General features: G+C 44.7%; 1 protein-coding gene across 2 annotated transcripts in view; it reads left to right on the top strand.

The window, feature by feature from the left end:
- Khdrbs3 (KH RNA binding domain containing, signal transduction associated 3) overlaps positions 1 to 6,296 on the top strand; it is a 116,359-nt gene extending 110,063 nt beyond the window's left edge. For both annotated transcript variants that reach the window (XM_048358449.1, XM_048358448.1), the window contains 2 exons: positions 3,926 to 3,984; positions 5,682 to 6,296. In XM_048358449.1, coding sequence (XP_048214406.1) covers positions 3,926 to 3,984; positions 5,682 to 5,773 — 151 coding nt within the window. In that variant the 3' untranslated portion in view covers positions 5,774 to 6,296. The remainder of the gene's footprint in view (positions 1 to 3,925; positions 3,985 to 5,681) is intronic.
- Positions 6,297 to 12,253: the final 5,957 nt, after the last annotated feature.

Raw genomic sequence — 12,253 nt, 5'->3', positions numbered from 1 at the left:
TCACTGGCATTAGTTTGCCAAGCTCTACTGAGGTCAGTTACTCGCTAGCTGAGCCTTTGGCAGCGCGGGTTCTTCCTTGCAGCCTTCATTATAGAATTCACTCTCCAGTGGCGCGTCGTGCTGCACGGTAATTCAGAGGTTACAAACAAGGCCGCAGACAGCTGTGCTGGAGGCACCGGCAGAGCTGGTGCTGCTGCAGGAAAGGACACCCCCCCCCCCGCACCCCAGGATCAGAGCTGCTCAGGGCATGGCAATGTCCAATGCCTATCCAAGTGGCAGGAGGTTTCCAGTGGGGTGGGGGGGTGAGGCACATCCCAGACAGGACCGAGGCAGCGGTCCTGGGCCTCAGCAATTTTCCTTGTGAGGTCTGTGACTGGTAACATGGAGACGGGGTCAGATGCCTGCTGCCGCTCTGCCTTGGGGGTGCTCCTTTTTATAGTCCAGGGCAAGGAAAGGGGTTACCTGTGGTGTGGTGAGTTCAGGTGTGCTTTTTTTTTTTTTTCGAGGGGGTGGACATGACTTAATATAGTTGCTGATGTAATTGTTTATTGACACAAATAAAAGATCAGTATAAGCATCCTGGTGTGCTGACTGATAGTAGCTGTTTACCGATACAAACAAGATGGAGTCGTTCTGTAAGGACAGTTGCCCTCAAAGTGGAGTAGGCTGTTCTACTCCATGAAGCATAATCAAGTATGGACAGAGCCCGTTTTCTTCAGGGGAGATGGAAGTTTAGTGGTTTGGGTTTGGGTTTTTTTGGCTAAGAATGTTGAACATTTCTTCCTAGTAACCACTTGAACTTCTAAGTACTGTCAGTTCAGTTTATTTGTTCATTTAGTAGTTGCATTATGTATTCCTTGTATAATTTTTGAGCTTTTTGTATGTTCTAAATAGTAATGCTTTGTCTGTTGAACACTTGCTGTAAGGGTTTTCTCTTCCATTCTGTGGAGTGCCCCTTGATCCTGGTATTTGTTTCTTTTGTGGTATAGAAACCTTTTAATTTGATGCATTCCCATCTGTGTATTTTCTTTAACTTCCCTTGTAGTTGGAGTCCTATATAGAAAGTAGTTACCTATATCTTTATCTTCTAAATATTTCTGATATTTTCTCTAGTAGATTCAAAGTCTCAGATCTTACATTAAAATCTTTTTTAGAGTTGTGTGTGTGTGTGTGTGTGTGTGTGTGTGCTGAATGAGAGATAGGAGCTTGCTTTTTTTGGCTTTCTGTGTGTAAATAACCAGTTTTCTTAGCATCATTATCTTTTTTGAATGCAACCATTTCTCTGCTCTTGTATCAGCCAGCCTGTTTCCTTTATGGTAGAGGAAAGATGAGGGCTACAGAAAGGAGAGAAGGAGGGTAGGTCACAGAGTGCCAAAGCAATGACCAGTCTCTATGACAAGGCTACCATGTTCCTACAGCCCTGACTTCTGCTCTGAGTGTGAGCAACTAGAGCCATCTGGAAGAGTGACAGGGCACAGTTCTGCGTGTGAGCTTTGTGCATGGCTACTTCTAGACCATGGTACGCCCCTCCCCCAGCCTTGTCTTAACCAGATTTTTAGATGAACCAAGGTCATGCTCTTGAGAATTAAGGCAGCTCAGTTACCAGACCATTTTCAACCCTGTAGCACAAAGGCCTCTGTGGAAAAGTGGTGGCCCTTTGCCACCAAGTATGACAGTCGTCTGTGGTAGTTACTTTCCGATCCCGGCAGCACAGAAAGCAGTTGAGCGTGAAACAGCAAGTTCAGGGTTTATGTTACAGAGTCAGTTCACGTCATAGCCAGTATGTTACACTCTCTCGAGCTAACTTGAGAGGTTGTGATAAGACCAGGAATACAAGGTGTGCCACACACAAAGGGCACATTTTATCTTACAGAATGTTCTAGCACAGATATTCTATAAATCCTTATTAACTGTATTTGATAGGGCTACTTCCATGGGTACTCTGGTTTTTTCCAGGCAGTTTTCCTGCCTCTGTACGTTGTTCCTTCTTCTGCTGGACAGGCTTTGCCTCCTGCCACTGCCTCTGTTCCTTCCTTTTTCTTGACCTCCCACCACCTCCATGCTGCTGGCCTTTAGGACACTGCTCAGCCCCTTATCCAGGACACAGAGTGGTGGAGGGACCTCCTCTTCACGCACCAGCCCCTCTACACCGGCCAGAGCAAGGGAAAGGTAGAAATGGGCCGCAGTGAGAAGCAGCCTGCCCCTGATCAGGAAGATTCTCGGTGGAAGCGGCAGGTGGGTGGAGAAACCACATTTCTGGCAGGAAGAGGAGATGCTGCTCTTGGAAGAGTCTCAATAACATTCTGTCGCCACTGATTTGATGTCTTTGGAAAGGAAATGCGACTTGGAGAGCCACATAGGGGTGAAACCTAGAGTCAGGGCCCCTGCTGTTCTCCATGAGGTGTAGGCTGGCTCCAGGGCCAGTGCTGTTCTCTGTGATGTCCCTTCTTGGACTTGGCAGTGTCATGGGCGAGCAGAGGAGACGCCCGCACTGTGACCTACCCTCCCTACGTCACCACAGCCAGGACGGTGAACCACCGGGATCGAGACTTCTTTGATCATTAGAAGTTGAAATGATGGAGGATATTTTTAGGAGAGGACCACAGTGGCTCAAGAGCCATGTGCATATGACCACGTAAATGATACTTGTTGAAATGAACTTCAAGAAATGGAAACGAGAGGTTGTTTGTTTTTTATTGTACCATTTGCAGTTATTTTTTTCCTTTCTTTTTTCTCCTTTGGTTTATTCCCTATTACCACTGTTTTCTGATTTCTGTACCCTTTGTCATGTACCTAGTAAGCTTGTCTGATTTGGGAAATGGTAGGGAAATCACAAGAATGATGGGACAAAGGGTGAAACAATTCAGCAGTGATACTCACTAGACATTAGGTTGGAAATGAACTGTACAACTTGGAAGGGGGGCGTGAGGAAATGGGAGAGTGGGAGAAAATGAAGGAGAGGGGGGTATCACTGTCCAGAAAGAAATGGACTCATTACCTGACTTACGTAACTATAATCCCCCTGTATCCCTGTGTATCACTTTTACAAGAAAATATTAAAAAAAAACAAAAACAAAAACCACGAAACGCAAGAAGGAAAGCCTAAGGGGATGGAAGGTCTTCATCAGAGAGTCAGTGCTTATGGTTCAGCGATCCAGTTTTGGCACTAGCCTATGCCTCTAAACAGATGCAGATTTCAAATATGTTGGGCCACACTTTCAGCCTGTTTTTGCCTTATCCTTAGTGTTTAGTGATAACTGGCTACTTCTTCGTTGCTGTATCAAGGATATTACACGTTAGAACATGGATTTAGCTGTGATTTTAAAAGACCCTTTGCCGTAAATGTGGAATTCCCCAAGAAGACGGCTCTCATGCGGTGCTTCTGCACATAACATTGGGCCCTTTGCACCAATAGCGCATTTCACCCGCCATGATGGTAATAGTGCCAGTGACATAAAATGTCCCTGTTATGTATATTATGACGTAAAATTCCTACAGTTTACACAGTACCAAGTTATTTGGTAGGTGGGTAGGCAGATCAGGCTGGGAGAAGAAACACACACTTCCATCTGTGGGGAAGATGTGCTCACTGCTGCATCTCCTGCCTCAGCCCAGCCCCGATTCTCTACAAGTAACCCCAGACCTGCTGTGGGCACTCTGAAGCCCGCGTGTCCTCCAGGCTTCCTGGTGATTAACCCATGCTAGCTCACATGTCAGACACACTTACTGCCTGGCAAGTCTGGGAGTTAAGAGCGTCAAGTCGAGGCTCCTGTCTTCGCGTTCTGTCATCACAGTGAGAACTAATTCTATTTTTAACTGCTTTGTAGTGTATTTTGTTTGGGGGTATGTGGTTGGGTATAATTCTAACCCACAGCCAAATCTCTTGGGCTAATGTTTTGTTTTGTGTTTTCTTTTGTTTGTACAGTGGCGCTGACTACTATGATTATGGACATGGACTCAGCGACGAGACATACGATTCCTACGGTGAGTGAGGGGCGGCAGGACCATCGAGAGGAGGGGGGCAGCCACAAGATCCTGTGGAGGGGAAATTCATGTTTCACTAGAAACTTGTCTAGACTGAAGAAACAGTCTTCTTTTAGTTCCTGTGTACGTTTCTGTCTCTTTTCAGGAGGTCCTTTGATGTCACATTTAAAGAGAACTACAAACTTGTAAACAAATACACGAATTCAGATTTGAGCTTGGATTTTCTTGTGGGGTTGATTACAGTGTACTGATCTTCTCACTTCATAGATTAATTGGTCAAACTACATCACTCGCTAGCCTGGGTCTTTCTGAAGTGAGTTTGCTCCTTGATACTAAAGTGGAATGAAGAAGTTGGGAGTATCCACCTGAAGTGCTTCTCTCCCACCCCCTCCTTATGTTCTAATGCAATCACAGTTTCAAGTACTTGGAAAAACTTACACTGAGAGTCACTGCATAGACAGTACAATAGCACCGAACAGGGAGCGCACAGCCCCGAGTAACTTACATGGAGACACCTCACCTCTCCTGAATTCAAAGGAAGCAGCTGGGAAATTCATGTCCGTATTCTCAATATGTAGAGGATGGCAGGTTTAATTAAAAGAATTGGCCGCAGCCACTAAATGTTAGTAAGACGTGCCTTTGCCACAGGGCAAAGAGATCAGAGCGCATGAAGCTTCAATCAGCTACAAAGTTCTGAGATTGCCTGGTGCCCACTGCAAGTGAATCAGGGTCTTGGTTAATGGATGCTATGACATTTCTCTGAACATAACTGAAAAACCATTTTCCGGTGTTCCTTTGAAGTGCATTTTGTTGTATCACCTGCCCAAAGCTGTGATAACCTACCCTGATTCTTTTTTTGTTGTTGTTATTCATAACAAACACTTAAGAGAAATGCATTGGCTTGCTGAATGCAGTAGACTTAAATTGATGTAAGTTAGCTTGAGGGAGTGACGTTGATTACATGTTTGTATCAAAAGAAGAGGTCATTTTAAGCTTTTTTCTTTCTCAGCTTTTTAAATTGGTCTCTGAGGACATGTGGCTTTTAGATTGCTATATGTTGCAGCAGGGAGTTAACTGTTTGGTGTCCATGACCTGTAGGTAGCTCAGTGCTAAGTCCTGAGACAAGTTTGTGGTTTCAGGCGATGAAGATGATGGATTTACCTTCCTTTACTAAGTGTGTTAAGGTGGCACAGTTTCTGCCCAGTGTAATTTTGAGTTTCTGTGGAAGGGCCCGTGAAGACTGAGGCAGGTGGAGAGGCTCTGCCTCCCTCTCCCTCTGTGCTCTTTCCTCTTTAGCCTCTTCCCCCGCCTTCCCAGATTGCTGGTGTCCATTTTCCTTCTCGCTGGAATTTAAGTGATCTTCTCTCTTCTTTCCCACTCACAAATGTCTTAACATTTTGGTTTGCGGTGCTCCCTGAGTTGAGCGAGTAGCGAAGGGAAGTTCTCTCCACGCGAGTTGTCTCTCAGATACGAAACTTATTTTCCTCCCCGCGCTGATAGTTTCGTTAATGAAGCAATGCCTTTCTATTATATGTGCAGTTGTTTGCACTCCCTGTTTCTTTTATCAGTTCCTCAGAGATATGTAACTTCAATATGATATCTATCCTAAGCTACTTTGGGTGAAGTCAGATTCTGATCAATGAAGCCAGAGGGATCTGTGCAATGATTTAATTGTGATTCGTCTTAACCAATTCCAGGGCAAGAGGAGTGGACTAATTCAAGACACAAGGCACCTTCAGCGAGGACGGCAAAGGGCATCTACAGAGACCAGCCATATGGCAGATACTGATTGTACTGTCTGATGTTGTGAAATAACCAGTCTCCACCCGTCCTGTATACTGTTCAAAGTAATTTTTTTCTATGAACAATCCCTTTCTAAATAAAACAAAATGCTTAAAACCTGAGTGGATGGAACTTAGAAGTACTTTGTTTGAAACATCAACCTGGGCAGGAAAAAACAAGACATGTAAAATTTTGTTATTTCTAGTCTGTATATGAAAAAATAGGTCATCAAAAGGAAAAAAATAACTTTGATTAACTAGTGTTAAACAAAAAGATAGGTTATTAAATATGTTAATCCATTCTTTTAACATAAGCCTCACCTTTCATTTTAAAGGTTTCCATAGAGTTTAGTTATTTTATCTTTAAGCCATATGCTAGTATTTTTTTTTCTCTTGCCAACATGCGTAAAAAGGGAAGCCAGTTTCAAGTGAAAATAATGTGGTATTCTTTTGTAACTCAAGTCTTGAAATGTTCTGTAGTGTTAAGCAAAGTCTCCTCTTGCTTGATACTAAATAAACTTTTGAAAGAAATTTTGTGTGTGTGAGCTAACCATTTCATGTTTCTCTTATTTAAAAAGGCCTTCATAAATAGTTGTAAACAGGGAAAGACTTCCTTTAACAATGCTTGTCATAAAAGGGTCACACTAAACATTGTACAACTTATTTTAAAAATGGTATAAAATTAAATGTGCCGCAATGTGGTCACCGTAGATCTAAATGCTGTTTAAAGACTCCAAATGGGATCAAGCTGCGTGAGTGGCCCGTTAAAATTACGCCAAACCAAATCTTGTTTAAAAGCTGGTTTAAAAATAACTACTGAATTTTCTGGAAAAGATGTGATCAGTTTTCATCTTGTTGAGCGTTTTTTCACTAGTGCAACTTTGGATTTTTTATGAGACTTTTGGTACCTTAATGAACACCTCGCTCCATGCTGGAAGCATAGCACAAAGCTTTTAAAGACATTCTGACTTGACTAATTGAGGTCGCACTCGCCAAGGCTGAGGATGTGTAACCCTTAAACGGTCTTCATTTCCAAAGGTAAATAAATCAAATAAGATTTTAATCTCACTTAATTTATCTTAATATAACTAATAAAAACAGGGAGATTACAACTTAGCAAAGTTTCATTATCCATTTTAGAAAAGGTTTTAAGATCACCTAAATTCTCATTTTAAAAAGTTTAATTTGTTTTAGTAATCTAAAAAGCCTTAGTTTAGCCAGTTTAATTGGGGCCAATTATTCCCTATTAAACAAATGTAAAACCTCATAACTAGTTATTTGTAATACAGTATTTGGTTAGTAAATGAGGACATTCTTAAAACGGACAAAGAGGAAATAAAGTTATTTAATCATTTGGCTTAAGTTTGCATTGTAGATTATATTAAAATGTTCAATTTTTGACTTTCGAGGGTTTCCTTCCGTTTAAGTAAAATGATCTCTTCTTTTGTTAGGAAGCGTCAGCCGGGTTGGGATGTCAGAGGACGTGGTTGTGACGTGGAGCAAGCGAAGGTAAGCGCTCTTTGGTTCCTGTGCTTGGGGGTGGTTGTGGGCGGGGAGGGCAGTCCCCGGGAAAGCTCTGCATGTCTTCTCTATCCTGCACTCTGGATCTTTCCCTCTAATCCACAGGCTTTCTCAGTAGTTAGGGCTCAGATCATCTGCTTCCAGAAAAATACAACCGTCTAACTCACACTATGAAAATGTTCTTCAAATTAATGAAAAGTGTTTGCCAAACTTAATGTACAGTGTGAGCCAAATTTTACTCGTTCACCTATTTATACAGATAAAATGACACAGAGAGGCAGGAATGGTGGGTTTTGTTTCCTTTTGCTTTCTTTCGGGGTGGTAGGTAACATCTAGAACAGTCTCTCTGTGGCTCAGGCTGAACTAGAATTGACCACCCTCCTGCCTCAGCCCCTCCCTTGCTTACTGGATGGCAGACCCACAGGACGTACTTTGGAGTAATTATCCTGATCTTGTGTAACTAGGGTTTATTTTTGTGCTTCTGGGATTGGCAAGACAAATTGCTACTTTTATAGGATAAATATTGTAACAGGTATTTCAGAGACCTTAGACACTTGTGTGTGCGGGAGTACGTGACTAGGGATGGAGTTCAGGGCTTTGTGCTTTTCAAGGCAGGCTGTCTACCGCTGAATTCAAGCCTCCGGCCCCTTTTCCTGTTGGTTTTCAAGACATAGTCTCCATTTATTCCTTGGCCGGCCTGAGCTAGGATCCTCCACTTGGGCTTCCCCCCTTGTTTCTGGGGATGGCAGGCGCACACCCCTGCACCCAGCTATTGATTGATCCCCTGACCTCTGCCTCCCAAGTAGCTAGGCGTACAGGCCTGGTTTCTCGATGGAAATGAGACCTTTACACGCACGTATGACCTTTGTTTAATTAGGAATACATGTGTTCGGTGCGAAATCTGAAGTCTTCCTAAGTGCATAATGAAAAGTTGATCTTAACTCCACTCCCTCCCACTACTAGCCTTAGCATGTGTGGTCTAAGAGCTGGTCCCTTGAGTGACAGACGTTGGCCAAGCACTGCCCATACAAGCAGGTACATGAGATGACTACTTTCCTTGGACTGAGGGACTGCTGACCTTTGAGGAAATAAATAAGACCCAACTGGCCATTTCCTTCACTATCTTTGCCACCTTTTTCTCCTAACCAGATCTTGCTGATTCTTCCATACCCTCTTTCTCCTCTTCATCCAGAAGAACTGTCTCTACCCAAGGTTATTGGCTAATAATATTTAGGTCATGACTAATTTTGACCTGCTAGGGACATTGTGTGGGTAATCCCCTCATCCTCTAGTAACCCTGATGTTATGAATACATCTGTTACATTTTGTAAATTAAAGCACTTAGATAATCATTGAATTATCTCATTAGAGTCATTGGCTAGTCTTATGGCTCATGCCTGTAATAGTAGCTGCTCAAGAAGCCGAGATCTGAGAATTAAGGATTGAACAGTGTACAGAACTCTTATCTCCAGTTAAGCAGAAAAACGCTGAGAGTAGAAGTGTAGTTCAAGCCATACACCACCAGCTACCAGCACAAAAATAATTCGGTATTTATTGATTAAAGGTCAATAGATTTACTTGTATTTAATATGTTCTTTAAGGTAGTCGCATTTAAAATAACAGCCTAGCAATACCACTACACATCAAGTTCTCCTATTTCCATTAATAAAGATTGATTTTAAAAATACCTGAAAGTTCATTTTTCATATGCTAAAATGACCAGTCCACTGAAGAACTCGCATATTTGACTATGAGAGGTTTTAAGGCATGTACAGGCACTGTCGTTATGAAGCCAAGCCGTAAACATCATAAAGGACAGCCCCTGACCACAATATTTACGCCCTTGACTTTAACTATTTTTTCTTAATTATAATTTGTCTTGTCTTTAGTCATCTGAAGGGGCTTCAATTCAACATGTCAGTTTCTATCAGTATGGTGCATATTGGTCTATGTCGCCCCTTTATTTCTCCTAAGCTTCTACATGCCTGATTCTTCTGTCTAACTCTTGCCTTGCAAACAACTATGATTGGTGTCTTGTTCTATACAAACATATTTTATTTTCTCTCTTTCAGGAACTGTCCATGTACAGACTGCTTAAGCATTAGTGAACTCACCATCGTGCCTTGTCAGTAAATGAGTCTACTGGCGAACTTGAAGATCATCTTAATTTCTTAGGTTGATTTTTGTACAGATTTTTGTTTTGTGAAATGTTTTTTACAAATTTATTTGGAGGGCCTGCTTTTCTTTCCTTTTTTTTTTTTAAAGAAGACAAAGCAACCAAAAAAAAGTTTGATGTGTACATTGGTTAATAAAGGCTGCCTGTTGAAATCTCTTCGGCGTTAATATAAACCTAGGAGAATAAAGATTACTACCGCAGAACAGCTCCACATTTTGCATAATTGAGGGTCATGTACTGTAGCTGATGGATACATGATGTATCCATCTCATTTAAGGAACAATAAATGTGAAAGTGTTAAGACAAAAATATTTGTCTCGGGCGAGGCTAATCACATCACAGGTTTCTTTGAGACGCAGACAGCCACGGCGGGAGAGCGCTGTTCTCTTGCCTCTGAAACGGCCGTGGAACTCCGTGGCCCTCAGCCCTGTGGTCAGTGTTGCTGTTCCTTCCTTGTCTTCCTATTTGGATGAGGTGTTGTGGTTTTCATTCAGCACACCCCAGAAGATGTTTCTTCTATTCGCTCGATATTTACACGTGTTTCCTGATCTTGGAATTTCAAGAACAGTCTGGCACACTGTTACATTGTCAGTTTCTTTAAAATGCCATGTTTCTTCAAGGTGTTTACCATGTTTGAGACATTGTGTTGTGCACAGAATAAGTGAAAAGTTTGGCTTGTTCATCTCTTCCTGTAAGACATAATTCTTTAACTTAAGGAAATAATAGTTCCCCCCATTTTTTAACCTCACTGACTTTGTATACTTCAGTAGGTTTTAACAAGAGCATGTGTAAGCAGAATGAACGGCATTGAGAACACTACACTTGGTGTCTCTAACATAAGAGACACTACATGGATGGATTGGAGAAATTGTTCTGAACTGAGGCAAAATATGCCTGTGCTTGGCAGGCTTAGTTAGACAAGTCAACTGAATCCAGTCACATCAAAGCAAAGACAGTGTTGTTAACACAGTTTAGACCCATATGAATTAACAGAGAGTGAAGTGAATTTTAATTCATAAAAATTAAAAATGTGAAGCAAACCTACTCTTTTCCCCCCAATGGTCTCTGACTTTTTCAGAGTTAATGGATAAAGAAATGCATGACGTCTTGAAAGTTGTGCTTTTCTATTTTGTGCATTTATTTTCATATGATTTCTTAAAAAATATTTTTTTTGGTTTATCCCTTCAAAAACAAAGACATAATTCTTTACTGGTGAACTTTGGGTCTTCAGATGTCTCAAAAGCACATGTCAAATTGTACAAGAAATATACCCGCTGCCTTACGTATGAAACCCTAACCCCTCTGCGCATCACTTTGGCAATAATTACTCAGAAAAAAATAAAATCAAAATATCCTACAGATGAGCATCAAAAGAACAAAACAAACAAACAAAAAAGAACATGTCACTATCGCCCTGAGGTCGGAGCCTGCGGGGCCTGCACTCCGGAAGGTTCCCTGTGCCCTTGGGTTAAACAGGTAGAAACTTTAGGCCGTAAGTCAAACGATGGTGCGCGGAAAAGAATCTGACCACTTGCAGCCTTTGCCCTGCCTGGTCACGAACGCGGGTTCCAGACCTGCAGGGGAAATCCCCAGGTGTACACGTTTCTGCTCACCTTCCGCCTCGCCGGCTTCTCCTTGGCCCCCTTCACTGCCGGTCTTAATTCCCCGGATGCGTGCGCATGGAGAACTGCACCCCACCCCGGTACCGTCCGGACTGCTGGCGGGAGCGCCGCGCCCTCCGGAGCGCATCCGTCCTGAAGACACGCCGCGAGCCCGGACGCGGAGGCCGGGCGGCGCGGAGCCGGCGCGCGCCGGGCGCATGGGACCGCAAGGACGCCCGTGCAGGCGCCGAGAGAGCCCGAGGAGAGCGGGATGGAGTCAGGGCCCCTGGAGCCCGGGCACGCACGTGGCGTCCTTCGGAGGCCAGGGGCCCCGCGGTCTAGCCGCCGGAGCAGGGGCCAGCAGCGCGGGCCCGGAGGCGGCCACAGTTGGGCAAGTGGAGCTGAGGAGAGGAAAGGGCGGTGCGGAGGCCCTGGGAGAGCAGGTGGGAAGATGGCAGGGGGGGAGGCGCGGGGCGGGGGCCGGAGCAGTGAGGTCCCCCTGCCCTTCCTGGGCCCTCATTCCGCGTCTGTAAAATTGAGATGAAAGATGAGACTTGAAAGCGGGGAGCTGGGCCGGGGCTCCTTGAGGGGGCTGTGCACAGGTGGGGGGGGGCCTCTGTACAGACGGTTCAACCAGGGCGGACAGACAGACAGCAGGGCAGTGGCCCCGGGCCAGCAGATCTCACGCTGGTCAGCCTCTGCGCCCGCAGTGCACGGGGCACTCCCCTCCCCGGGGGAGCAGGGTCTGAGGTAGGGGGTGTCTGCATCACCAGGAGCAGAGGAAGAGGACTCCCCCCTACACCTCCACAGGCTGTGGCTGCCAAGTAGCCATGCAAGTCCCAGCACCCCGCGCCCCCCCCCCCCGCCCCCCCCCGTCCATCCTCCCCCAGGGCACCTGGTCACCTCTCACCTGGGGGAGGGGGTGCGGAGCACCTGACCCCACAAGACCAGGCAAAAAGCTGAGGGAAATGAGGGTCCCCGAGCGTCCGGAGCTCTCTGCCTAGCCACGTGTACTCATCCCGCTAGACTTTGCTCCAGGAGCTCCATCCCGGGCCTACCCCCTCCCTGGGACATTGGCCTCCGTGTCTGCCCTGACACTGGGCGCACTTTCGGATGCTATCACAAAAATGCCTTGGGTGGTTGGTGAATGCCAGATAGGCATTGCTCACCGTGCCACGTGTCAGGGACTC

This window comes from Perognathus longimembris, chromosome 12, assembly GCF_023159225.1.
Source record: "Perognathus longimembris pacificus isolate PPM17 chromosome 12, ASM2315922v1, whole genome shotgun sequence".
Classification (NCBI taxonomy): domain Eukaryota; kingdom Metazoa; phylum Chordata; class Mammalia; order Rodentia; family Heteromyidae; genus Perognathus; species Perognathus longimembris.
Note: the sequence above shows the minus strand (reverse complement) of the source record. Positions and strands in the feature narration are given on the sequence as shown.